This window comes from Theropithecus gelada, chromosome 1 (assembly GCF_003255815.1).
Source record: "Theropithecus gelada isolate Dixy chromosome 1, Tgel_1.0, whole genome shotgun sequence".
Classification (NCBI taxonomy): Eukaryota; Metazoa; Chordata; class Mammalia; order Primates; family Cercopithecidae; genus Theropithecus; species Theropithecus gelada.
The window spans coordinates 37,728,189-37,755,159 of record NC_037668.1 but is presented as its reverse complement, the minus strand read 5'-3'; the positions used below and the strand labels follow the sequence as shown (position 1 = coordinate 37,755,159).

At 52.5% G+C, this 26,971-nt stretch overlaps 1 protein-coding gene across 1 annotated transcript; it reads left to right on the top strand.

Moving 5' to 3' along the window:
- Nucleotides 1-124: 124 nt before the first annotated feature.
- SLC2A7 (solute carrier family 2 member 7) lies at nucleotides 125-25,209 on the top strand. The gene is made up of 12 exons (XM_025365574.1): nucleotides 125-175; nucleotides 1,405-1,503; nucleotides 3,537-3,697; nucleotides 7,280-7,404; nucleotides 8,248-8,400; nucleotides 11,472-11,597; nucleotides 11,847-12,034; nucleotides 13,074-13,184; nucleotides 17,364-17,465; nucleotides 20,840-20,915; nucleotides 23,628-23,755; nucleotides 24,988-25,209. The coding sequence occupies exons 1-12, from the start codon at nucleotides 125-127 to the stop codon at nucleotides 25,207-25,209; spliced, it is 1,542 nt and encodes a 513-aa protein (XP_025221359.1).
- Nucleotides 25,210-26,971: the final 1,762 nt, after the last annotated feature.

Sequence of the window (26,971 nt, the reverse complement as noted above, 5' to 3'; positions counted from 1 at the left end):
CAGAGAGCAAAAGGATCATAAAGCCAGGCAGGCCCAGGGGAGAAATCGTCGGTCTTTAGGTGGCTGGTGCAGAGCAGGTGTCACTTGGGAGGTAGAGCACACCTGTTCTCCCACCTGAACTAGGATGGAGAACAAAGAGGCGGGAACCCCTCCACCCATTCCATCCAGGGAGGGGGTAAGTGCCAAGACTAGGAAACTGTCACTGTCCCTCTCCCACCAGCTGTGCAGACCTGTGGAGGGAGGTGAAGGCCCTGGAATGCTTTTAGCAAGGAGGGGGTAGCGTGCTTCCGTTTCCTGCAGGATAACCAGGCCTGGGCGAGCCAGGTGGAGAAGCAGCTGTGCTCAAACCTCATGGCTCAGACACGGGCCAGAGTGGCTTAGTGACTGCTGGGAGAGCGGATGGCGCTGGAGATGCCTCTCTCCCTTCCACCCCTGTTCCCCTCCACTTCCCCCACCCTTAAAGATCGAGGGGAGATGGCCTCTGAAGAATGCCCGAATCCTGCCCTTCTCAGTCTGGTTGTTCCTGGGTGTGCAGAGCTATGGGCTGTGGGCAGCCAGGGAGCTAAGTGTGAGGATTGGGGTGAGGACATGTGGCACAGGAGTTGGGGGTGGAGGGGGCAGTGCGGCGGGGCATGCACCAGGGCCTTGGCTCTAGGGTATGGTCACCGACCCCACCCACCTGCTCCTCAGACTTTGGACCTCAGGCCAGTTCCCCTCCAAGCTGCCCTGGGTGTTGTGGCAACCATGGAAAGCCCTGGCCCTGAGCACAGGGGATTGCCTGGGTTTTCCTAAGGGTCTGTTCTAGAGCCAGAGGCAAGCAGTGAGTCTCTCTGTCTGGGATGCTCTTCCCCACGATGCTCACGCGGCTGCTCCCTCTCATCCACTCTGGTTCCGGCTCAAAGGGCATCTGCTCAGAGAGGGTTCCCTGCCCTGCCCACTCTATTGAACACAGTCCCTCATTTCCCACAGGCTGCTACCCCATCCATCACCCTGTTTTATTATCCTCACAGCATTCTAGCTATTTGGAATTACCATCTTTGTCTTTTTCAGACAGGGTGGGCTCCCCTCACTAGAAAGTGAGCTTCTTAAAGGCAGTGCTTTGCTGGGCCTTTTTCCTAAAGCATCTCCTACTTCACACTTGGCCTCCAGGGCCTAGCACAGGGCCAGGCACATAGGAGATGCTCAGATACATCCTCAAGGAGGGAATGAATGCACGCAGAGACCTCATGCCTCTCAGCCCTGAAAAGCCCCAGCTCTGCGCCACCTCCTCCTCTTTTCTGGGGCACAGCCTGGGCTCTCCCGTCCCCCACTTCCAGCCCAGGCTGGAGGGAGGTGGAGGCCCAGCCACTCCACTTCCTGAGGCCCAAGCCCACAGCGTCCTGACCTCGGACTTGTCTCCCACAGCGGCTCCAGCCCACGCTGTTGCTGGCGACACTGAGCGCCGCCTTTGGCTCAGCCTTCCAGTACGGCTACAACATCTCTGTGGTCAACACTCCGCACAAGGTGGGCACAAGGTGGACCGGACAGCAACTGACTGTGGTTGTGGGTGGAAGCTAGCGACCATCTTCCTCTGTGGAGGCCGCCATAGTGCCTCTAGGAGGTGCCATCTTGCCTTTGGGAGCAGCCATCTTGTCCTAGTACCCTGGATGCCCACCCCTGGAGACCAGGGTGTGGCAGGAGGTGTTTCCCCCGGAGTGTCATCCTTTCCAGGCACATTGGGATGCTGGGGGACCTGGATTCCCAGCCCAGTCTTTTTGGGCCTCAGGTCCCACTGCCCTCACCTTGGGTAGGCCCCTTGTTGATTGGAAAGAGAATGGGGTCAAAGGTTGAACTCAGTGGCACTTAGGGATTGGGGCAAAGGGGAAAAAAGGAAAAAGAGAAGGGGCCCTTGTCAGGTGTGGAAGAACCTGAGGGCAGAGTGTCCCCAAAGTCTAGTAAAGGATGAGAGTTAAGGAGGGAGGGACAGCCTGTGCTGATGAGTTCAGATGGGGACTGAGAACTGACCACAGGCTTAACCTTGGTATGTGTATATGCTTAAGCTTGCATACATATATTAGCATGTCTACATACACTGTATTATATTTATGTGTGTATTACATATAGATACATATATTAGTGTACTTACAATTTTTACCATGGATGGAACCTCTAAGTCAAGCAATGTACCATCGACTTAATCACATTTGATGCTAACACATTCCTTATAAGGTACATCTTATTTCCATAACTGATGAGGAAATTAAGGTTTCTGGAGGTTCTATAACTTGCCTGAAGTCACACAATTAGTAAAAATATTTCCTGGACTGGGCGTGGTGGCTTACATCTGTAATCCCAGCACTTTGGGAGGCCGAGGCGGGTGGATCACAAGGTCAGGAGATCGAGACCATGGTGAAACCCCGTCTCTACTAAAAATAGAAAAAATTAGCCGGGCGCAGCGGTGGGCGCCTGTAGTCCCAGCTACTCGGGAGGCTGAGGCAGGAGAATGGTGTGAACCCGGGAGGCGGAGCTTGCAGTGAGCCGAGATTGCGCCACTGCACTCCAGCCTGGGCAACAGAGCAAGACTCCGTCTCAAAAAAAAAAAAAACAAAAAAAACCAAAAAATAGCCAACTATGATGGCGGGTGTCTGTAATTCCAGCTACTCAGTAGGCTGAGACAGGAGAATCACTTGAACCCAGGAGGCAGAGGTTGCAGTGAGCCAAGATCACGCCATTCTCTCTAGCCTGGGTGACAGAGCGAGACTCCATCTCAAAAAAAAAAGAAAGAAAAGAAGAAGAATATTTCCTATGGTGCCTCTGGCAGAGTAAGTCTCTCAAAAGTAAATTTAAATTTTTTTTCTTTTTTTTTTTTCTATTTTTTTAATAGAGACAGGGTCTCCCTATGTTGACCAGGTTGATCTTGAACTCTTGGCCTCAAGCAATCCTCCCGCCTTGGCTTCCCAAAGTGCTAGGATTACAGATGTGAGGCACCATTCCCAGCCAAAAGTAAATTTTTTTCTTTTTTTTTTTTTGAGACAGAGTCTCGCTCTGTCGCCCAGGCTGGGGTGCAGTGCTGCAATCTCGGCTCACTGCAAGCTCCGCTTCCCAGGTTCACGCCATTCTCCTACCTCAGCATCCTAAGGAGCTGGGACTGCAGGCGCCCGCTACCATGCCCTGCTAATTTTTTGTATTTTTAGTAGAAACGGGGTTTCACCGTGTTTGCCAGGGTGGTCTCGATCTCCTGACTTCATGATTCGCCCACCTTGGCCTTCCAAAGTGCTGGGATTACAGGCGTGAGCCACCGCATCCGGCCAAAAGTAAATTTTTTTAACAGTGAATTTGTAACAATCTTTTTGTTTAGCCTAGTTTCTCATCTCAATCCACCATACAGTAGCTTTTTTGATTCTCAGGTAATAGTAGGGAATCAGCGGGTTTAACTGTGCCTTACAGTTGTTAGCAGAAAAACCTCTCTGTACAATGACAGGTGACCACTGAGAACACTTTCTCGTTCTCATGAATTGCCCAATATTCTTAGCTGTGGATGGGGCAATGTTTTGCAGGTCTTCAAGTCATTTTACAATGAAACCTACTTTGAGCGACATGCAACATTCATGGACGGGAAGCTCATGCTGCTTCTATGGTCTTGCACCGTCTCCATGTTTCCTCTGGGCGGCTTGTTGGGGTCATTGGTCGTGGGCCTGCTGGTTGATAGCTGTGGCAGGTAAACAGAAGGTTCACTGCTCCCACTTACAATTCACGCTAGTAAGCCACACTGTCTCTGGGCATTTGTGCACCTGGTGGGGAGATGTGTGACCCTGAAAATCAGAAGATCCGAAGTCTGGTCTCTGCTTGGCCACAGTCATCATGACCTTAAAGCCAGTCCCTAAATGTCTCTGGGATTTCTTTCCTAGGCCGTTGCATGGGAAAAGCATTCCCTTCCGTCACCTACCACAGAGGTGGTGCAGCCTTGGAGATCAAGGTTCCTGAAGGTGCTCAGCTTAGTGCCTTGTAAGCACTTCCAGTGGGTGTTCACTAAATGCTTGTTTATCGGGTGTCCTTTGGGGGTCAGGTGGCCATGGCTCCAAGTTCTGAGAGCTGCAGCCTCTCCCCACGTGTCCTTGTCAGAGTTTGTTACTGAGGCTGGGGTCAGGCTGAGTCACTCTGCTGGCCACAGTCTCATAGATATGAGATTGTTTGAAAATAAAGACTGGGCAGGTCTTTGAACTTTGCTTGGCTCACACGGATTCACTAATTGTTCTTCCTAAGCTCAGGTGCTCCAAAGACGTGACTCCACAGATAAGGAAAGATGCACAGGCCAAGGTTCCCAGGAGGGCAAAGCGTGAGCCTGGGCTCAGGGCGAGGCGTGGTGGCGTTCTCTTAGTTCAGCCCACTCATTCGGATTCACGGTTACACCTGGGCATGGTGTGCCAGGTTAAGCAGTTTGCAGGAGTGACTGGAAGGCCCTCCAGTGAAAAAGTCACTCAAAAAACCAGAGCAATTTCATTTTTGGGCATAGAAAAAAAATAGTGCTGATTGAAAATTAATTATCTATTAATTAATGCAAGACTCACAGGATCTCTTCTTGCGAATACTTGATTGACAATTAATTTGCTATACATTATGCACTGGAATGAAGAAACTGTTGACTCTAATGTAATTATACCATAATTCAAGCTTTTTTTTTTTGGTCATCCAGACTGTGATGTCCTCATCTAGACCGAGAGTGATTGGACTGTTCTGGAAGCCCAGGCTTGGCCTCCACTTCCTTATCTGAACCCATTTTCCGGATGAGGAGCCTGAGCCCAGGAATGTGGTGGTGCCAGCCTTGCCCCCTGGGGTCCTGACAGCCCCAGCCTCCCCTCCTAGTCACCAGGAAGGGCTGGGAGTCTGGAGAAGGGTGGGAACGTGTCTGGGCTGCTTAGTCTTTTTGGGCCTCCTGGCTGGCTGACTCTCCCCCATCAGGGCCTGGGCTCTGCTGGCTGCTCCTGAAGGCTGTGGCAGCCCCAGGAAGAGAAAAGTGGCCTGAGAACACCAGCCTGCTTATCTGTGGACGCCCTGGCCAGTCTTCAGTGTTGCCGACCTGGGATATTTTCATAGAGTCCTCACCACCTGCTCCCTCCTCTTGGCACCAGAACCCCACCTTCCTGGCTGGCTCACTCAGCACACTCACTCAGGGTCCCAGCGGCCCTCAAAGATGTGTGCAAAGTGTGAGACAATCACAAAGGTAGTCCTGGGGTTGCTGACAGCTTCATCACCCCCAGACCTGTCGGGGTGCAAGGAGGGAGCACCTCCCCCTGGAGGTGGAGAGAGGAAATAAAAAATGAATACCAGGCTGGGCATGGGGGCTTGCACCTGTAATTCCAGCACTTTGGGAGGCTGAGGTGAGCGAATCTCTCGAGGCTAAGAGTTCGAGACCAGCCAGGCCAACGTGGTGAAACTCCGTCTCTACTAAAAAATACAAAAATTAGCTGGGCATGGTGGTACGTGCCAGTAATCCCAGCTACTTGGGAGGCTGAGGCAGGAGAATCACTTGAACTCGGGAGGCAGAGTGTATTAGTCCATTTTCACTCTGCTGATAAAGACATACCCAAGACTGGGCAATTTACAAAAGAAAGAGGTTTAATGGACTCACGGTTCCACGTCGCTGGGGAGGTGGAAGTCAGAGGAGGAGTCATGGCGGAAGGCACAGTCATGGCAGAAGGCAGAGGAGGAGCAAAGCCACATCTTCCATGAATGGCAGCAGGCAAAGAGAGAGCTTGTGCAGAAACACTCTTCCTTATAAAACCATCAGACCTGGTGAGACTTACTCACTACCACAAGATCAGCACTGGGAAGACCTGCCACCAGGTCCCTCCCACAACACGTGGGAATTTAAGATGAGATTTGGGTGAGGACACAGCCAAACCATATCATGTGAGCCGACATCCCACCACTGCACTCTAGCCTGGGCGACAGAGCAAGACTCCATCTCAAAAACAAACAAACAAAAAAAGAATATCAGGATGCACCAGCCAGCAACCCCACAGCTCAGGAGCTCTCTGCCCTCTTTCTGGTCCACTGCCATTCTTCTCCTGTGCAAAACCCAAGCCAAAGGCAAGGGAGGGGGGCACGGGAGCCATTGCTGCAGGTTGGCATAGGACCTAGAGCATGGAGTCAAGCAGATGAGTGGATCGTGGAGGCAGCAGGACGCACCCAGCGTAGTGCTGTTTCTCAGGCACTCCCTGCCCTTCTCAGGCTTGTGGTTTTTCAGCCTTGGAGGGGATCTTAGAAATCACGTAGTCCCATTCCGCACCCCACTCGTTGTAGGAATTCCCTGTTCAACATTCCTGACAGTCATCGTGTCTAGTCTAGAAACCACCAGCGACAGCTTGAATACCACCAGTGACGGGAAGCTCTCTACCTCCCGGGGCAGCCCCATTCTTTGTTCCTGCCCTCCCCTTTTCAGGCAGCTCCAATCGTTAGAATGCTCCCCTCCCCAACTCCCACCCCCGCTGACCCCAAGTCTTCCTTCCCGGGACGTCTGCGCATTCGCCCTTTCTTCCCAATCTGTCTTAATCCGCTCCGGCTGCTACAACCACAGACGTAAACAGACTTTTATCTTCTCACAGTTCTGCAGGATAGAAATTCAAGATCTGTTTCCTGGGGAGGGCATTCTTCCTGGCTTGCAGACAGCTTTCTTCTCGCTGTGTCTTTTTTCTTTTTCTTTTTCTTTTTTGAGATGGAGTCTTGCTCTGTGGCTCTGGATGGAGTGCAGTGGCACAATCTCGGCTCGCTGCAACCTCTGCCTCCTGGATTCAAGTGATTCTCCTGCCTCAGCCTCCCAAGTAACTGGGATTACAGGCATGTGCCACCATGCCTGGCTGACTTTTGTTTTTTTAGTAGAAATGGGGTTTCACCATGTTGGCCAGGCTGGTCTCGAACTCTTAGCCTCAAGTGATTCGCTCGCCTCAGCCTCCAAAGTGCTGGGATTACAGGCTTGATCCACCACGCCCAGCCTGGCTGTGTCTTCACAGGGCAGAAAAAGAGAGTGGTTCCTTATATGTCTCTTCCTATCCCATGGTGAGGGCCCCACATGACCCATTCACCTCCCAGAGGCCCCTCTTCCTGATCCCATCACACTGGGGTTAAGGCCTTCAACATAGGAATTTGGGGGACACTCTTCAGTCTACAGCCCCCTGCTTCAGCTCTTTCTCGGGCACATTCCCGTGCCTCTGTAATGACCGCCTGTGGAATAGGAGCTGGTGTTGGGAGAGCTTCCACGGCGTCCACGCACCCCTGCCCTCTGGGCTCGCTGTCTTTGCAGAAAGGGGACCCTGCTGATCAACAACATCTTTGCCATCGTCCCCGCCATCCTGATGGGAGTCAGCAAAGTGGCCAAGGCTTTTGAGCTGATCATCTTTTCCCGAGTGGTGCTGGGAGTCTGTGCAGGTACCTGGGGCCCAGGCTCCGGCTCAGCCTTGGGGGAAGGGTCTCTTTGGCCAAGGCTGGAAGCAGGAGCAGACGAGGTGTCTGGCTGGCTCTGTCTGCCTCTTTTCATTTCAAGACATCCTCCCATCTGCCTTCCCAGGACCTTGCAAGCCTCGTGCTTGCTTTTGTTAATTAATTAAATAATTTTTTTTTTTTAGAGACAGAGCCTCACTAAGTTGCCCAGGCTGATCTCAAACTCCTGGGCTCAAGTGATCCTCCTGCCTCGGCCTCCCAAAGTCCTGGGATTACAGGTATGAGACACTGTACCTGGTCAAGCCTCATGCTTACTGGCCCCTTCCCTTTATTTAAGGATCTTTAGAAACACACTTTCACCTTGAAGTACAAATAACCAATAAGGTTTTACAAGGTATCTTCCAAGCAAGATGGACAATTTAAACTCAGTAGTTTCTTAACTACAGTAATTTCTTCTATTAATAAAAGTTAGACAAGCAGTCTGTGCTTTAGAAAAATCAGAAAATAGACCAAAGCAGAAGTTTGATCGTTAAGTGCCAGGGATACACGGAGGCCTAGGCTCCTCCCCTGTAACAAGCGGCCCAGCCCGGGGGCTAGAAAGGAAAAGGTCTCCTCATCACATCCCGGTGATGGGGGCTGACATGGGGGCTGAGGATTCTGGAGGGATTTTGGTATAAGACCAAACTAAACAGTCAAGGTTGGCCTAGCTCCATCTCCACGGAGAGGCTGACAGCACGGAGAAGCCCCGGGATTAGGAAATGGAATTGAATTGCATCTCAGGTTCCCGTGTTTGCGGTTTGCCTGCCCTGATTTCTGCTGTGCCCAAACCAGGCATCTCCTACAGCGCCCTTCCCATGTACCTGGGAGAACTGGCCCCCAAGAACCTGAGAGGCCTGTTGGGAACAATGACCGAGGTTTTCGTCATCGTTGGAGTCTTCCTAGCACAGATCTTCAGCCTCCAGGTCATCTTGGGCAACCCGGAAGGTAACCGGCAGCTGCAGAGGTCACGCTAGGTCCAGTCCCTCGTTCAGCTGTGCCGGGTGTTACTGACGGATCGAGTCAGATGAGGCCTGAGAGGTGACTTTAGGGTCAGGCGTTGGGCAGTGTGGTGGGCAACGGGATGGGTGACCTTGTTCGGGGCTGTTTTGGTGAGTGATAGGGACGAATCGTGCTTGGGAATGGGAATCAGGGGCTTCCAGGCAGGTAGAGGTTTTGCTATAAAGGGAAGGAGAGAAGTTGGGGAAGCGAGGTCAAGAGAACAGGTTTCTTTCAAGCCGCGAAAAATGTCAGCGTCATTCGGCTGCCATAGGAATGGCCCGGTACAGAGGGACGTCAATGGGGGGCAAGCAGGTTCGCAGCCGCCATCCCTGTCTCTGGGTGGCTGTTTTCTTCTGGCACCCTCTATCTTCCCAGTGAATTAGGAGGCAAGGCCGATGCCTGAGAGCGAGAGGGGGTCGTGGTGGAGATTTAGGAGAGAGGTGCGTGGCCCTCTAAAGGTCTGCTGAAAAACCACTGACACGAAGCGGATTGATTAATAGAAAAGGCATGCAAACGTATTTAACCAGATTCGCGGAGCCTTCAGAGTGAAGATCCAGAGACAGAGGGGAAATTGTCTGTTTTACTCCAGGCTCAACACAGTATGGACAGCCAAGTAGAAATAGAATTGGACAAAAAGGGTCTGATCCGACATGAATGGACGAGTGGGGAGACCCCTCGGGGCCAGTCTGTGTAGGTTCTTCTTGGTCTCTGTGCAGCCTTCCTTCCTTCTGAGTGTGGGGCCGGACCTTCTGCAGAATGGGGGCCTCTTATGACCTACAGCCAACAGCATTGGTCGGAGATCTTCCTTCCGGCCAGTTCTTGTTGTTCTTGTTGTTGTTGTTTTGAGACAGAGGCTCACTCTGTCGCCCAGGCTGGAGTGCAGTGGTGCGATCTCAGCTCACTGCAACTTCTGCCTCCCGGGTTCAAGCAATTCTCCTGCCTCAGCCTCCTGAGTAGCTGGGATGACAAGCATGAGCCACCACGCCTGGCTAATTTTGTATTTTTAGTAAAGATGGGGTTTCTCCATGTTGGCCAGGATGGTCTCGAACTCTTGACCTCAGGTGATCCACCCATATGGCCAGTTTTTACATAGAATATTTTTAGGTTTTATGGAACTGGTTTTGAGGAAAGGGAATCTGGTTTGTATGACCTGTCCAGGAATCCTGACTAGGGATGCTGGTTTCTAGGGTTAGCCTCAGGGGAAATGGGACTGAGACAGGGGGACAGGAGAAAGTCAGAGAAAAATTTTCCTTCTGAGGGTGCTGCTGAGGCCTTCATTTGGGGTATTGTTTTTAGAGCCCCACCAGGAGAAAGTGAGAGACACTCATGGAGAGTGGAGAGAAAGAGGATAAGAGGATGGACCACCAAGCAGGCCTGAATGAATGCAGCCAGCAATAAAAGCCCCATGAACCCAGTGGGGTTTCTCCTTTCTTTCTTCTTTCTCTTTCTTTCTCTGTTTCTCTCTCTTTCTTTCTTTCTTCCTTCCTTCCTTCCTTTCTTCCTCTCTCTCTCTTTCTTCCTTCCTCCTTCCTTCCTTCCTTCCTTCTTTCCTTCCTTCCCTCCCTCCCTCCTTCCTTCCTTCCCTGCTTCCCTCCTTCCCTCCTTCCCTCCTTTCTTCCTTCCTTCCTTCTTGGTCTCACTATCACCTGGGCTGGACTGCAGTGGTGCAGTCATAGCTCACTGCAGCCTTGACTTCCCAGGCTCAAGCGATCCTCCCGCCTCAGCTTCCCAAGTTGCTGGGACTACAGGCACGCACCACCATGCCCAGCTCTTTTTTTCTATTTTTGTTGTAGAGACAAGGGTCTCACTATGTTGTCCAGGCTGGTCTCTAACTCCTGGGCTCAAGTAATCCTCCTGCTTCAGCCTCCCAAAGTGAAGGGATTACAGGCGTGAGCCACTGTGCCTGGCCGGGGTTTTTTATACACATTTCTGAGTGACCCAAATTCTGCACATATTCCTTAATGGGCGGATTTATATCTTTGTGATCCCCACAGTACTCTGAAAAGGTTCAGAGACTCAGAACCTGGTGGGTGCTCCATGAAAGATCATTAGCAGAAATGATTCCTAAACCGCCCAGAGCGACTGAATATGAAACTGTCAATTAGAGAGACATCAGCTGGGGAAGGCATGGTGCACGACGCTTAGTGCCTGTGTCTCATTTATCCCTTGCCACTTCTTGCCTGAGGCTCAGAGATGTTAAAGAACTTGTCATCTGGGTGCAGTGGCTCATGCCCAGCATTTTGAGAGGCCAAGGCAGGAGGATCATTTGAGCCCAAGAATTCACAACCAGCCTGGGCAACATAGCAAGACCCTGTCTCTACTAAAAATTAAAAAAAACAAAAAACAAAAAACCCAGCCAGGTGTAGTAATGCATGCTTGTAGTTCCAGCCACTCAGGAGGCTGTGGTGAGAGGATCGCATGAGCCTGGGAGATTGAGGCTGCAGTGGGCTATGATCGCTGCATTGCACTCTAGCTTGGCTGATAGAGCTAGACCCTGTCTAAAAAACAAACAAACAAAAAAAGAACTTGTCCACTTCCCACCATACCAGCAGGTGGGAGGCGGATGGAGACCCTGTTCTCTTAGTGGAATCTCAGTTCCCCTCCTTAGTCCAAGCCATCCAGAAGGAGCTCACTCAGACCCAGCGCAGGGTCCAGGCCCTGCCCTACCATGGCCCTGCCCTACCATGGCCCTAATGAGGCAGAGATTATCCCCTTTCCAGCTATAAAAGTAGGAACAAGACTGAGCTCATTTTCTCCGGGATTCAAGCGTTTAAATCATTGCCTATTCTTTAGAGAAACGGTGTTCTTCCTGCAAAATAATTAATGACACATAAATTTTTATAACGATAATGATTTCCTCTGTTTTGAATGTGGAACCCGTTTGTAGGAGGACCCTGGTGGGAACGAAGTCCCCACAGTCCTTGGTTCACACATAGGAGCGTGACTTTCCAAGCACAGCGGTGGGTGGGCCAGTGGGTGCCCAGGCCCCGGGATCCTGAGTCCTTGGCTCCTTGCAGGCTGGCCGGTGCTTCTGGCACTCACAGGGGTGCCCGCCCTGCTGCAGCTGCTGACCCTGCCCTTCTTCCCTGAGAGCCCTCGCTACTCCTTGATTCAGAAAGGAGATGAAGCTGCAGCACGACAAGGTATGAAGTCGCAGGCCACTCTCCCAGGCCCTGCCCACCCCGGGGGCCGGGTAGAGCCACAGTCAGGGCCAGAGGCAGGGTTGCCATGGGTCAGGGGTGAGAGCTGGGAGCTGAACAGGGTGTGGGGGTGGCAATTGGGGGCACGGCCAAGGTCAGGTCAGGGAATGGTGAGCTCAGGGCCAGCATGGGGACCTGGGGCCCAGCCTGCAGGGAGACGGCCCTCTGAGGGGGTGGTTCTGCTCTCTGCAGCCCTGAGGAGGCTGAGAGGCCACATGGACCTGGAGGCCGAGGTGGAGGACATGCGTGCGGAGGCCCAGGCTGAGCGCGCTGAGGGCCACCTGTCTGTGCTGCGTCTCTGCGCCCTGCGGTCCCTGCGCTGGCAGCTCCTCTCCATCATCGTGCTCATGGCCGGCCAGCAGCTGTCGGGCATCAACGCGGTACGTGGGACGGTGGCCAGGCGGGGAGACAGATGAAGCAGACCCAGGCTTCATGGATAGCAACGCAGTTCCACCCACAGAGGCCTGGCCTGGCAGCAGGGTCAGGATCAGCCCAGGCAGGGCCAGATGTCAGGAAGAAAACTCAGTCCTCTCTGCCTCCCTGCTCTGCCTCTCCGCACATGCCACCTTCATTTTTCTCTCTTTCCCCAGAAGGAATGCCTCCTGCCAATAGTCCTTTCCCCTATATACAAGAAACCAACTAGACTGAGATGAGCTGAGGTCTCCTGGGTCCAAGCTCAGGTCACCAGGCCAGGGTTGGTAGGCCCAGCCTGGGTCAGGAGCCCACCTTGGGCCCGCTTGGCTGTGATGTTTGTGGCATCGCTTTCTGCGACCGTGGCTCTTTGGCCATAACTGTATCTAACCATGGTGTGGGGGAAGGGTGGAGATCTGGCAGAAGCTAAACCACTGGAGATTGGGTGGGTGACCCGGTTACTCCAGTGGCGTGTCAGGAAGAGGTGGCCTTGGCCCCAGGGATTCATGGATGTTTAACCCGTGATCATGGGAGGGTGGACGGCCCAGGTGGGAGCCACCAGATGTGGAATGGCACACGTGGCTTTTCAAAGGGCTGTGTATGCCAGTGTCCTTGGCACTGGGCCAGAAGACAGACGGAACTTACAGTTGGCTTGGCCCAGAGTGAGAGGTAAGAAGTCATGCTTTGGGATGTGAGCTCTTAGAGTAACTGAACGATGGAGGGACAAGTGCTCTTGGAGGTCGTGTGGTCCGACTCCCGTTTTATATAGACGCAGAACCTGAGGCTCAGAGAGGGAGGAGCTGTGACCCCGGATGCCGGGGCAGCGCTGGGCTCCACCCTGGTGTCCCAACTCCAGGTCAGGCCTCTTTTTTTCCGCCACCTGCTGCCTCCTTCCTGTCCCAGGGTCCCCAACCCAGGCTTGCAGAACTGTGTGTGGCTTGAGTTGAGAAAGTTAAGCCAGTGTCCTGGGTCTTCAGCCTCTCCTGACAGCCCTGTGTTTTTGCTTAGATCAACTACTATGCGGACACCATCTACGCATCTGCGGGCGTGGAGGCCGCCTACTCCCAGTATGTAACAGTGGGTTCTGGCGTGGTCAACATAGTGATGACCCTTACCTCGGTGAGTGAGCAGGAGGCATCTTTCCTGCAGGAGGGTCTCTGGGCAGGTGCCCCCCGGCAGACAGGAGCCCCACAGAGTCAACTGAGTGTCGGTGGCCCTGGTCCCGGGGTCACTTAAGGGACATGGACTTTAGGATGCACACATACTAATTACCTGCATGACTTTGACCAGAAAACTCAAAATTCCTTCAGATCTGGCCAGGCGCAGCGGCTCACGCCTGTAATCCCAGCACTTTGGAAGTCCAAGGCGAGCGGATCACTTGAGGTCAGGGAGTTTGAGACCAGCCTGGCCAACCTGGTGAAACCCAGTCTCTACTAAAAATACAAAAAAAAAAAAAAAAAATTATCTGGGTGTGGTGGCACACACTTGTAATCCCAGCACTTTGGGAGACTGAGGTGGGTGGATCACTTGAGGTCAGGAGTTCAAGACCAGTCTGGTCAACATGGTGAAACCCCATCTCTATACAAAAATTAGCCAGGCATGGTCGTAGGCACCTGTAATGTCAGCTACTTGGGAGGCCGAGGCAGGAAAATCACTTGAACTCGGGAGGTGGAGATTGCAGTGAGCTGAGATGGCGTCACGGCGCTCCAGCCTGGGTAACAAGAGCAAGACTCTGTCTTAAAAACAACAACAACAAACCTTCAGATCCAAGTTTCTTCCTTTGTAGAAATCATTATGGTGACTGCAATACATGGTATTCGAATGCAGATAACACTTTTCGTTGGTGCAATATCATTATTTCAGAGTTCAGTATTTAAAATCTGAGCTACTCGCGCTTTGATATATATGTTGTATGAAAAGGGGTCAGATGGGCCGGGCGTGGTGGCTCACGCCTGTAATCCCAGCACTTTGGGAGGCCGAGGTGGGTGGATCACGAGGTCAAGAGATCGACACCATCCTGGCTAACACGGTGAAACTCCGTCTCTACTGAAAATACAAAAAATGAGCCCGGTGAGGTGGCGGGTGCTTGTAGGCCCAGCTACTCAGGAGGCTGAGGCAGGAGAATGGCGTGAACCCGGGAGGTGGAGCTGGCAGTGAGCCGAGATTGTGCCACTGCACTCCAGCCTGGGCAACAGAGTGAGACTCCGTCTCAAAAAAAAAAGAAAGAAAGAAAAGGGTGAGATGATCATGGCATTCCTTTCCCTAGGCCATTTTCAAGTTATCTTCTGATTATTTTGATTCCTGTTTCTTGAGTTGCCAGTGATGGTAAACATTTTTAATAAAGTTATCTATTATTTATATTTTCCCCAGAGCTAGTTTAAGTTCCAATCAACTCTCAGAAGATTTAGAAGGGCAGGGAGGGAGAAGTTAAGGAAAATAGCGGGAGAGGCCTATAGGAAAATTAAGGGAAGAGGATGGAGGTCCCCAGGCTGAAGTCTCAGCCCCTTCCTCCTGCTGGATTTTCGTGGCCCCATCCTCGGTTTTCCTCTGGGGCAGGATCCATCCTTTATCCTCAGAGTCCTCCTCCTTGGGGATAAATGACCATAACTAGGACCTGCTTCCCCATCATCCTACCTGGAGCAACCCACGCCAGAAAAATACACTTTCCCTCTCCCTGAAGGAACAGCGTCTGGGAACCAGGCGTAGAGCGTGAAATTGACAGTATTTCTCCGATTTTGGGGGTGCACTTTGCTCCCATCTGGCCCTCCTGAATGGCAGTGATAGTCTGTCTGTTGGGATGTTGGGAGAACATGAGTCAGCTAACATGAGTCAAGGGGCTGTACAGGGCTGGCACTGGGTCAGCCATTAGGGATGGAGTAGAATGGAAATGGTATTAGAAACAGAAAAGGAGCCGGGTGTGGTAGCTCATGTCTGTAATCCCTGCACCTTGGGAGGCAGAGGCGGGCGGATCACCTGAGGTCAGGAGTTCCAGACCAGCCTGGCCAACATGGTGAAACTCCATCTCTACTGAAAATATAAAAATTAGCCAGGCGTGGTAGCACACGCCTGTAATCCCAGCTACTCGGGAGACTGAGGCAGGAGAATTGCTTGTACCCAGGAGGTGGAGGTTGCAGTGAGCCAAGGTTGCGCCACAGCACTCCAGCCTGGGTGACAAAGTGAGACTCCATCAAAAAAAAAAAAAAAAAAATAGAAATGGAAAAGGAAGGAAGAAGTCGAAAGAATGCTGGTCACAGGGAGTGTGGCCTGGGCTTGGATGTTGGAGAAGGAGCTGGCTGAGTGGAGGGGCCAGTCCATCAGGAAAAGTGGGGAGATGAGGGGCCCCCCATGATGTGAGCCCAGATTCCAGATGGCCTCAATGTCGAGCCTCAGCGAATAGGAGGGGGCTATTTTTATTCTTATTCTTTTTATTTATGTTTTTTTTTTTTTTTTTTTTGAGACGGAGTCTCACTCTGTCGCCCAGGCTGGAGTGCAGTGGCCGGATCTCAGCTCACTGCAAGCTCCGCCTCCTGGGTTTAAGCCATTCTCCTGCCTCAGCCTCCCGAGTAGCTGGGACTACAGGCGCCCGCCATCTCGCCCAGCTAGTTTTTTTGTATTTTTTAGTAGAGATGGGGTTTCACCGTGTTAGCCAGGATGGTCTTGATCTCCTGACCTCGTGATCCGCCTGCCTCGGCCTCCCAAAGTGCTGGGATTACAGGCTTGAGCCACCGCGCCTGGCCTATTTATGTATTTCTTTAAACGGAGAGACAGGGTCTCACTGTGTTGACCCAGCTGGTTTCGAACTCCTGAGCTCAAGCAGTCCTCCTGTCTTGGCCTCCCGAAGTGCTGAGATTACAGGTGTGAGCCACTGTGCCCAGCCCAGGGGCTATTTTTAAATGTGGATTTTATTCCTATTCAGGTGTGGTGAGGCCAATAGATCAGGAGGTGGCTGCTGCTGGAAAGACAGTTTGTTCCTCACAGATCCCATGAAGAGGGCACAGTCCACGCCATGCAGGGCCTGCGGGGAAGCCCCAGGGTTGGTCAGGAAGCAGAGGCATGAAGGGGAAGTGTGAGGATGAACCTTTACTGTGGTTCCCACAGAAAGGAACGGGTGAGGCAGGGTGAGCAGGTTTAGGAGTAGCTGGTGTGAATAATTTCCTCAGGCTGGGGGCCACAGGGACTGTCCCAGCTGCCTGGCCCCTGGGCCCCAGGGTGTTAGGGCAAGTGGTGCTGGCCTTGAGTGTGAAAGTTCAGCAAAGGAGGACCTGGGGTGTGGGCCTGCATTATTGGTTTGCAGATGAAAGAGGCACTCCCAGACAGCGGTTTGTTTGCTATCGGTGGGGTGGGAAGGGTAGTCCCTCCAGGGCCATCAAGGTCCCAAGATGTCAAAGCATCAAACACAGAAAATAGAAAAGGTGGTTATTCCAGTGGGTGGCAGAGGTGCAGGGAGCCAAGATCCAGGAGATCTGGAAATGACCAGAACAAGGAAGGGTGGCGGTGAAGAGCATGAATGTCTGACCCATGTCAAATGAGCAGCCTCCATCCCACATGCAGGCAGCAGGGGTAAGAAAGGGACACCTAAATGGTGGGGCGAGGTGGCTCACTCCTGTAATCCCAGCACTTTGGGAGGCTGAGGTGGGAGGATCACTTGAGGTCAGGAGTTCGAGACCAGCCTGGCCAACATGGTGAAATCTCGTCTCTACGAAAAATACAAAAATTAGCTGGGCGTGGCGGCAGATGCCTGTAATCCCAGCTACTTGGGAGGCTGAGGCAGGAGAATCACTTGAACCCCGGAGGCGATGGTTGCAGTGAGCCAAGATCACGCTGTTGCTTGCACTCAGCCTGGGCAGCAAGCGCGAAACTCCGTTTAAAAAAAAAGAAAGAGGCCGGGCGCGGTGGCTCAAGCCTGTAATCCCAGCACTTTGGGAGGCCGAGACGGGCGGATCACGAGGTCAGGAGATCGAGACCATCCTGGCTAACATGGTGAAACCCCGTCTCTACTAAAAATACAAAATACTAGCCGGGCGTGGTGGCGGGCGCCTGTAGTCCCAGCTACTCGGAGGCTGAGGCAGGAGAATGGCGTGAACCTGGGAGGCGGAGCTTGCAGTGAGCCGAGATCGCGCCACTGCACTCCAGCCTGGGTGACACAGCGCGAGACTCCGTCTCAAAAAAAAAAAAAAAAGAAAGAAAGAAGAAAGAAAGGGTCACCTAAGAGGGGCCTGCAAAAGGAAGTGGAGGCTCTGCCCAAGAATCCTGGGCGCCAGGCCAACGTAGCTCCTCACCGCCCCCCTTCCCCTCCAGGCTATCCTGGTGGAGCGGCTGGGACGGCGGCGCCTCCTGCTGGCCGGCTATGGTATCTGCGGCTCTGCCTGCCTGGTGCTGACGGTGGTGCTCCTATTTCAGGTCTGACCTCATTTCCTGCCCCCTGGGTGGGGAGTCATGGCGGGGGTGGGAGATCCCCTGACTGAACTGCGCCCGCTGCACCAAGTGGTTGGTTCTGCGTCCCACTGATGGCGTGCGTCCTGCCTGGAAACGTACTTTGCAATGCCCCATCCTGAAGTGAATGTCACAGGTGGCTTCACTCACCTACACCTGCACATGCAAATAAGTAACTAGACAGATGGTCCAGCTGTCATGGGAAAGAGAAACAAGGAGGACAGTGTGCAATAAAGTACGTGCTTCAATGCATACATGCAAGGGTTCAATCGCATTAGAAAACATCTGTGGGCAGTGAACAGGTGTGGATTGAGGAGAGGTAAGACCAGAAGTCATCCCATTCAAGAGGTAGAAGGAGGCTGAGCACAGTGGCTCACTCCTGCAATCCTAGCACTTTGGGAGGCCAAGGCAGGAGGATCCATTGAGCCCAAGGGTTCAAGACCAGTCTGAGCAACACGGTGAGACCCCATCTCTACAAAAAATACAAAACGTTATCTGGGTGTGGTGGTGTGCACCTGTAGTCCCAGCTACTCAGGAAGCTGAGGTAGGAGGATCACCTGAGCCTGGGAGGTCAAGGCTGCAGTGAGCCATGATCGCAGCATTGTACTCTAGCCTGGGAGACAGTGAGACCTTGTCTCAAAAACAAAGAAACAGGCCGGGCGCGGTGGCTCACGCCTGTAATCCCAGCACTTTGGGAGGCCGAGGCGGGTGGATCACGAGGTCAGGAGATTGAGACTATCCTGGCTAACATGGTGAAACCCCGTCTCTACTAAAAATACAAAAAACTAGCCGGGCGTGGTGGCCGGCGCCTGTAGTCTCAGCTACTTGGGAGGCTGAGGCGGGAGAATGGCGTGAACCCGGGAGGCGGAGCTTGCAGTGAGCCGAGATCACGCCACTGCATTCCAGCCTGGAAGCACAGCGAGACTCCGTCTCAAAAAAAAAAAAAAAAGGCCGGGCGCGGTGGCTCAAGCCTGTAATCCCAGCACTTTGGGAGGCCGAGACGGGTGGATCACGAGGTCAGGAGATCAAGACCATCCTGGCGAACACGGTGAAACCCCGTCTCTACTAAAAAATACAAAAAAACTAGCCGGGCGAGATGGCGGGCGCCTGTAGTCCCAGCTACTCGGGAGGCTGAGGCAGGAGAATGGCGTGAACCCGGGAGGCGGAGCTTGCAGTGAGCTGAGATCTGGCCACTACACTCCAGCCTGGGCGGCAGAGCGAGACTCCCTCTCAAAAAAAAAAAAAAAAAAAACAAAGAAACAAACAAAAAAACCCAAAAAACTGGGAATCATATTTCAGTAAGACTAAAACACAGCAGACCACCCAAACAAGAAGTACATCATTTTATTTGCAGTGTTCTCAGCCTGTATGTATTAGCCACGTTCTACGGAAGTGAGGAAAATACATGGTGTGGCATGATACAAAATCTTTAAAAAGCAATCAGCATTCCGTGTCTCTGAGGCAGCCTCTCTGCTCTTGTTGCTTGTGCAGGAACCGCAGCATTGCCCTGAACCCTTTCAGATGGAAAATATATCAGCAATGCAATTGCACATGAGTACAAGAATGTGTGAGGAGCTCATTCTGTCATTTAGAGACAAGATCTTTGCTCTTTTCCTTCTTTTCCAAGCTGCCCTCTCTGCAATGACTTTGTCCTTAACCACCAGGGAGTGCAGAGAGCTTCATGCAGCAAAGAACTGGGAGGATTCAGGGAATCACCAGGAGGCCAGGGCCTGCGGGGAAAGCAAGGCCTGGAGAGGAACAGTGTTAGTGACGCTCATAAATCAATTTAATTAAAGTTTCCCTTGGAAAGAACTTCCTTCTCTAATTTTAAAACCAGTGTAAGTTCTCAGCCAGACACGGTGGCTCACACCTGTAATCCCAGCACTTTGGGAGGCCAAAGCAGGTGGATCACCTGAGGTCAGGAGTTCGAGAGCAGCCTGGCCACATGGTGAAACCCCGTCTCTATTAAAAATACAAAAATTAGTCGGGTGTGGTGGCGTGTGCCTGTAATCCCAGCTACTCGGGAAGCTGAGGCAGGAGAATCACTTGAACCCGGGAGGCAGAGGTTGCAATGAGCCGAGATCGCAGCACTGCTCCAGCCTGGGTGACAGAGCGAGACTCTATCTAAAAAAAAAAAAAAAGTAAGTTCTTAGTAGATAGGGATTCTAGGAAGTGAAAAGAGGTGATCACGACTGAGCGCCACCTGCAGAGACCACCGCCAGTGACATTTCCGAAACCTAGGGACATCCCCGGTGGTTCTTTCACTCCTTCTGTCCGACCAGGGGCTCTGCCTGAAAATGCACCAGCAGCTGCCGGCTTCACACCGGGTCCAGGGTGGCCCCACCAATCCAGCCAGCCTCGCTTTTGTTTGATGTGTTGAATGGCCCCCAACCCACCCGCCTTCTCTTTATGTTGAAAATGAATCAGATCGTGTTGCTTCTCTGCTTGGAAGCTCCCAGGGCCTCCTCTCTCACCTCACCATCCAGCTCGCTTGTCCCTTGAGGCTGTCTCATAACTGTGACTACAGGGTTCCCTGGGAAGTTCATCTGGGGGCACCTGGTTAGTTTGGCTGAAGTCCGTTGACCTGGTTTTGCATTGGCTGTTCTCCCGGCAGTTGGGAGCAGAGATGGTGATCTGCCGGCTCCACTGGTCTGGGGGTCCTAGGAGTCTCCAGAGAGTGGTAGAGAAAGTCCGGACCTCAGCTCACTTATGTTGACCGGGTGACTTCAGCCGTTGCTTGATGCCTGAGGGACTAAGATTCCTCATAGTCTGTGTTCAGAGCCCTTTGTGCTCTGGTTCCGTGATTGTGGGATTGAAGCAATTATATAGGCCGGGCGTAGTGGTGCACGCCTCTAGTCCCAGCCACAGGAGGCTGAGGCAGGAGAATCTTGAACCGGGAGGCAGAGGCTGCAGTGACCCAAGATTGCGCCACTGCACTTCACCCTGGGCGACAGAGTGAGAGTCTGTCTCAAAAAGAAGAAATAAGAAATAATCATAGAGTCGCTCAGAGGGCAGAGGAGTATCACAAAGATGAGATGAGTTAATATTTGTGATTTGTAAAGTGTGGAGAATAGCACCTGGCAGGAAAATAACTCAAAGGTAGGTGTCCCTCGTTCTCCATGACGCTCATCAGGTGAGGCTGGAGGGAGCCCTCTGGGAGGCGAGAAGGCCTGGTTCTCACTGGCCTTCCTCTCTTGCCCACAGAGCCCTTGAGGTCCATGTAGGTGCCCAGACATCTAGGTGCGGCTCTTCCCTGGGGCAGGAAGGTGGGACCTGCAGGTGGACCCCTCCGCATGTGGGGCTCCTGGCCTCAGCCCAGACAACCCTACCTCTCCCCACAGAACAAGGTCTCCGAGCTGTCCTATCTCGGCATCATCTGTGTCTTTGCCTACATCGCGGGACATTCCATTGGGCCCAGTGAGTACCTGCATGCTGCCCTCGCCCTGGCCATCCTGGTCCATTCCTGGGCCTGGCACGCAGTCGATGCTCGACACATATTTGCTGAGTGAATGGACGTGCTCATGCAGATCCCACCCGTTCTTAGCTCTAAGCCTTGATGGCACTCCAGGCCATGTTCATTCATTCAACCAGCGTCAGCCAGGCCAGTGCCCCACTGATCATCTGTGGCTCCCAGGGGCCCCCAGACTCAGGTTTGGCACCCAACAAGGAGATGAGCTTTTGCAGAGAGGGAGCTTGTGCCGTCCAGACCCCCCTGGGGCACCTCCGTTTACATCCATACCCTCCAGACACTCACTTTAGCCTCCAAGCCCACAACACACCCAAGCCTCAACTGCTGTCCCTGCTGACCACCAGCTACAGTCCCTTATTACACTGTCCCCAATGTCCTGTTGCCAGTGGCTTCGGGCTTCCACCTGGGCCCACCTCTTGGGCAGCCTCTGAGACTCCAGACTCCTTCCCCAGTGTGTCCTGAGACTTGAACCTCCTTCTCCCTGCCTGGGAAGAGACACCCCTGACTGTGAAGACTCTAATAACATTCCCTGAAGAATGTTCATTTTGAAGGCACTGTCCATAAACCAAAATGAAGGTATTAATTCATTCAACACCCATTGGCGGAATACCTCTTTACACTGTGCTGTGTCAGGCACGTGAACGAGACCACATAGTTATATTTAAGGGTATTTAAGAAGTGGGATTTAGGCCTGGCACGGTGGCTCATGCCTGTAATCCCAACATTTTGAGAGGTAGAGGCAGGCGGATCACTTAAGGTCAGAAGTTCGAGAGCAGCCTGGCCAACAAGGTGAAACTGTTTCTACTAAAAATGCAAAAATTAGCCAGGTGTGGTGGCGGGCGCCTGTAGTCCCAGCCTGAGGCAGGAGAATCACTTGAACCCAGAAGGCAGAGTTTGCAGTGAGCTGAGCTCCACCACTGCACTCCAGGTTGGGCAAGAGAGCAAGACTCTGTCTAAAAAAAAAAGTGTTGCGGGGGTGGGATTTAGAGCAAGATGCCTTCCCAGTGTACCTCAAACGTGGAGGCAGCAGAACCTCGAAGGAAAAGCGCTAGTGTGTGTAGGAGACCTGGCCAGGTTCCAAGCCATTCTGCCCCCACTGCCTGTGTGTCACCTGGAGCAAGCCATGATTCTTCTCCAAGAACAGGGGTGATCAGGTGTGCCAGCAGATGCGAGGTCAGAGCATGGGCTGATCTGACATTCAACTTAGGCCTAAGGACTGTTGGCTGCTGCTGTTGTGGTGGACAGGAGGGAGGCAGGACAGATGGCATCCCTTGTGGGCAGGGCCCTGGAGAAGGGGCCCGGGCCCCACCTCACTGGGCTGCAAGAGTTTGCTTTTGATTTCCCAGCTTCATTCAGGGGCTTTGAATTCTTCTCCATGGCCATCCAGGGAGATCAGGCCTTTTCTTTTCTTTCTTTTCTTTTCTTTTCTTTTCTTTTTTTTCTTTAGAGTCGGAGTCTCACTCTGTTGCCCTGGCTGGAGCACAACCTCCATCTCCCGGGTTCAAGGGATTCTCCTGCCTCAGCCTTCTGAGTAGCTGGGACTACAGGCGCACGCCACCATGCTGGAGTAATTTTTGTATTTTTAGTAGAGACAGGATTTCACCATGTCAGTCAGGCTGGTTTCAAACTCCTGACCTCAGTGATCCGTGAGACCCGGCCTTTTCAATGAGGCCATTTCACCACCTAACCGTGGGTGGGAAGCTTGGAAGAGGAGGGACAGAATCTTCCTCTTTCTTTGCGTAAAGCTACAGATATGTATATATGCAGGACCTAAACAGACACACAGTATTAAAATTTCATGGGAGTGGCGATTAGGGAACAAAAATGGCTTTAGACATTCTAGACAAAGCTTCTTTTTTTGTTTTTTTTTGAGACGGAGTCTCACTCTGTCGCCCAGGCTGGAGTGCAGTGGCGCCATCTCGGCTCAGTGCAAGCTCCACCTCCCGGGTTCAAGCTATTCTCCTGCCTCAGCCTCCCCAGTAGCTGGGACTACAGGCGCCCGCCACTACGCCCGGCTAGGTTTTTTTTTTTTTTTTTGGTAGAGATGGGGTGTCACCGTGTTATCCAGGATGGTCTCGATCTCCTGACCTCGTGATCCGCCCGCCTCTGCCTCCCAAAGTGCTGGGATTACAGGAGTGAGTCACTGCGCCCGGCCTAGACAAGGCTTTTTAAGGAGGCGATAATGAAAAACAGTTGCCCAAGAAAAGGTGTAGGCCTCAGGCGCTGCCATACCCAGATCCGCCATAGGAGGGCGGCACTTCCCAAGCGCGGGCCGTCTGAAGTCACAGTGACGCCAGCGCAGAGGCAGCTCTTTGAGAAAGCTCTGCCTGTGAGCTGGAGCCGCCTCACTCCCGCTGCTCCCACGAAGCTTCCCATCCATTAACTTTCTGCAAACCTTCATGGAGGTCATTGGCCTTGAAGCAGCAGCAATGGAAATTCAATTCTAGGCTCTCCAACCAGCCTTTGCAAAGTGGACCTTTCCAGCTCCTGCCCTGATCACACCCTGGTTTTGTGGGTAAAGGCAGAGTTCTTTTCCAGTCCGCAATCCCAGCTGGGGCTCTTAAGGGACCTAGGTCTGAGGCCAGAGTGGGCCGCGCCCCGCCGGCCCTGGGGGACCCCTGGGTCCTTCTCCGCCCCACCCATCCTGTTCCGACCTCCAGGTCCTGTCCCCTCGGTGGTGAGGACCGAGATCTTCCTGCAGTCCTCCCGGCGGGCAGCGTTCATGGTGGACGGGGCGGTGCACTGGCTCACCAACTTCATCGTGGGCTTCCTGTTCCCGTCCATCCAGGTGAGCGAGGGCCCCTTTCCCAGTCCACTCCACCCGGCCTCCAGGGAGTAAGCTGTATTCCCCTTCCGCTAAGCACATCTGGGAATCCAGCAAGGTGGGGACGGGCTCTCAGACACATCCAAGGGTCCACAGACACACGTGGCCCCACTGCCTCCAAATGCTTGAAGACACGGGTTTCCCAGTTACTGAAGGGTGATCCCCCACTGAAATTGTAAAGGGCTGTTGCTTAGGGGCTCTGGTCCGCGGAGCTCAAAGGTAGCAGAAAGCAAACAAAGCCAGAGCCAGGGAGCACATCCCCCACCGCCTCCTTCCTCGTTCCAAAGACAAGCTGGGCCACAAACTCTGCGCTCTCAGCACCTTCAGGGCACAGAGGCCTTAAACTCCTATTGTCAAAAGGTTAAGCGTCTTTTTTTTTTTTTTTTTTTTTTTAAAGACAGGGCCTTGCTCTGTCACCCAGGCTGGAATGCAGTGGTGCAAACACAGCTCATAGCAGCCTCGACTCCCAGGCTTAAGTGATCCTCTCACCTCAGCCTCCCAAGTCGCTGGGACCACAGGCATGGGCTACCACACTTGGCTATTGTTTTAATTTTTTTTTTAGCGATGGGGTCTTGCTATATTGCCCAGGCTGGTCTCAAACTTCCAAAGCACTGGGATTATGGGTGTGAGCCACAGCACCTGACCAGCTTCTTTTTGATAATAGGGTGAGGGGGATCCAATTTTCTAGATTTTTTTTTTCTGTAAACAATCTTTAGTTATCACAATTTTCTAGCTATATCATTCCTCCAGGAGCGAAACAAAACTGGCCACCAAGCAACTCCTTTATGGACTCACAAAGGCCTCGACCAGCACTGGTTATTTGTTGTTGTTTGTTTGAGGGTTTTTGTTGTTGTTTTTTGGGAACAGAGTCACGCTCTGTTGCCTAGGCTGGAGTGCAATAGCGCAATCTTGGCTCACTGCAACCTCTACCTCCTGGGTTCAAGTGATTCTCCTGCCTCAGCCTCCCAAGTAGCTGGGACTACAGGTGTATACCACCAGGCCCAGCTGATTTTTGTATTTTTAATAGAGATAGGGTTTCATCATGTTGGCCAGGTTGGTCTCAAAGTCCTGACCTCAGGTAATCCACCTGCCTTGGCCTCCCAAAGTGCTGGGATTACAGGCGTGAGCCACCGTGCCCGGCTGGATCAGCCCTGTCTTTCTCTGCCCCCTCCTCTCTTTCTCGTCTCCTGGTCTAGGAGGCCATCGGTGCCTACAGTTTCATCATATTTGCCGGAATCTGCCTCCTCACTGCGGTTTACATCTACGTGGTTATTCCTGAGACCAAGGGCAAAACATTTGTGGAGATAAACCGCATTTTTGCCAAGAGAAACAGGGTGAAGCTTCCAGAGGAGAAGAAAGAAGAAACCATTGATGCTGGGCCTCCCACACTCTCTCCTGCCAAGGAAACTCTCTTTTAGTGGCCCTGCATGACGGACGGACGGGAGCCCATATTTCAGGCTTCCTTCTATGAGAATGGACCTCCTAGCCCCAGGCTCTGGGGAGGATAGTAGCACTGAGGCTTTTGTTGTTGCCCCCATTTAATTTAATTATGGATATTATTAAATACCCGCAATCATGCACATTAAGCTGAGAAGTTCCAAGGCTAACCGCTGACGAATGACCTGGGGGAAGGGGCAGGTACGTGAATTTTGATTGGTTAAGACTCGATTTTCCAATTCTACATTGGCACCAAAATTTAAATGATGTATAGAGGCACTTTTTTAAAGTAAAACTTTTCAAGTTCCACAATTGCTATGGAGACCCAAACTGCCATCATGGCATCGATCAGGGAGTCCAAGGGTCTGAATGCCATTGCCTTCCTGGCGACGTGGCTTCCTTTCCCCACCCTGTGGTTGCAGGTTGCACCGTGAATCCCAGCCCGCGTGCCTAGCTCTGTCCTGTCGATCACAGGGTTAAGGGGGCCAGCCCCTCCACACCTGCGGGGTATTTCTTGCCAGGTGGGACGACAGCCTGAGAAAAGAAATAAGACACAGAGACAAAATATAGAGAAAGAACAGTGGGGCCCAGGGGACTGGCGCTCAGCATACGGAGGACCCGCGCCGGCACTGGTCTCTGAGTTCTCTCAGTATTTATTGATTACTATCTCTACTCTCTTGGTGAGGGAGATGTGGCAGGACTATCGGGTAATGGTGGGGAGAGGGTCAGCAGGAAAACGTGAACGAAGGGCTCTGTGTCATAAACAAGTTTAAGGAAAGGTGCTGTGCCTCGATGTGCGCATCGGCCAGATTGATGTTTGACTTCACACCAACATCTCAGTGCGGTAAAGAGCAGTATTGCCGCCAGCATGTCTCATCTCCAGCCATAAGGAGGTTTTATCCTATCTCAGTAAATAGAATGTACGATCGGGTTTTACACCGAGACATTCCATTCCCAGGGACGAGCAGGAGACAGATGCCTTCCTCTTATCTCAATTACAAAGAGGCCTTCCTCTTTCACGGATCCTCCTCAGCACAGACCCTTTACACGTGTCGGGCTGGGGGACGGTCAGGTCTTTCCCTTCCTACGAGGCCATATCTCAGGCTGTCTCAGTGGGGAGAAACCTTGGACAATACCCAGGCTTTCTTGGGCAGAGGTCCCCGCAGCCTTCCGCAGTGCATTGTGTCCCTGGGTACTCGAGACTGGAGAATGGCGATGACTTTTACCAAGCATACTGCCTGCAAACACATTTTTAACAAAGCACGTCCTGCGCAGCCCTAAATCCTTTAAACCTTGAGTCAACACAGCACATGTCTCTGCGAGCACAGGGTTGGGGCTAGGGTTACAGATTAACAGCATCTCAAGGCAGAAGAATTTTTCTCAGTACAGAACAAAATGGAGTTGCTTATGTCTTCTTTTTTCTACATAGACACAGTAACAGTCTGATCTGTCTTTCTTTCCCCCACAACGGGGGCCGCAGGCGAGGGAGTAAGACCATTCCCAGTCCACTCTCTCTCCTCCTCTCCCTCCGACGGGGCAGATGATATCTTCCTTGAAAACAAGGTGCAGAGCTGGGTGCGGTGGCTCACACCTGTAAACCCAGCGCTTTGGGAGGCCGAAGTGGGTGGGTCACCCGGGCTCAGGAGTTCGAGACCAGCCTGGGCAACACAGTGAAAACCTGTCTCTACTGAAAATACAAAAATTGACCAGCGCAGTCATGTGCACCTATAGTCCCAGCTGCTC

Bases quoted from the DNA above. Each gene is read 5' to 3' on its own strand.
- SLC2A7 (XM_025365574.1), top strand. From the start codon at position 125: ATGGAGAACAAAGAGGCGGGAACCCCTCCACCCATTCCATCCAGGGAG. The intron at 176-1,404 runs GTAAGTGCCAAG...TGTCTCCCACAG, and splicing joins CCATTCCATCCAGGGAGGGG to CGGCTCCAGCCCACGCTGTT. The intron at 13,185-17,363 runs GTGAGTGAGCAG...CTTCCCCTCCAG, and splicing joins TAGTGATGACCCTTACCTCG to GCTATCCTGGTGGAGCGGCT.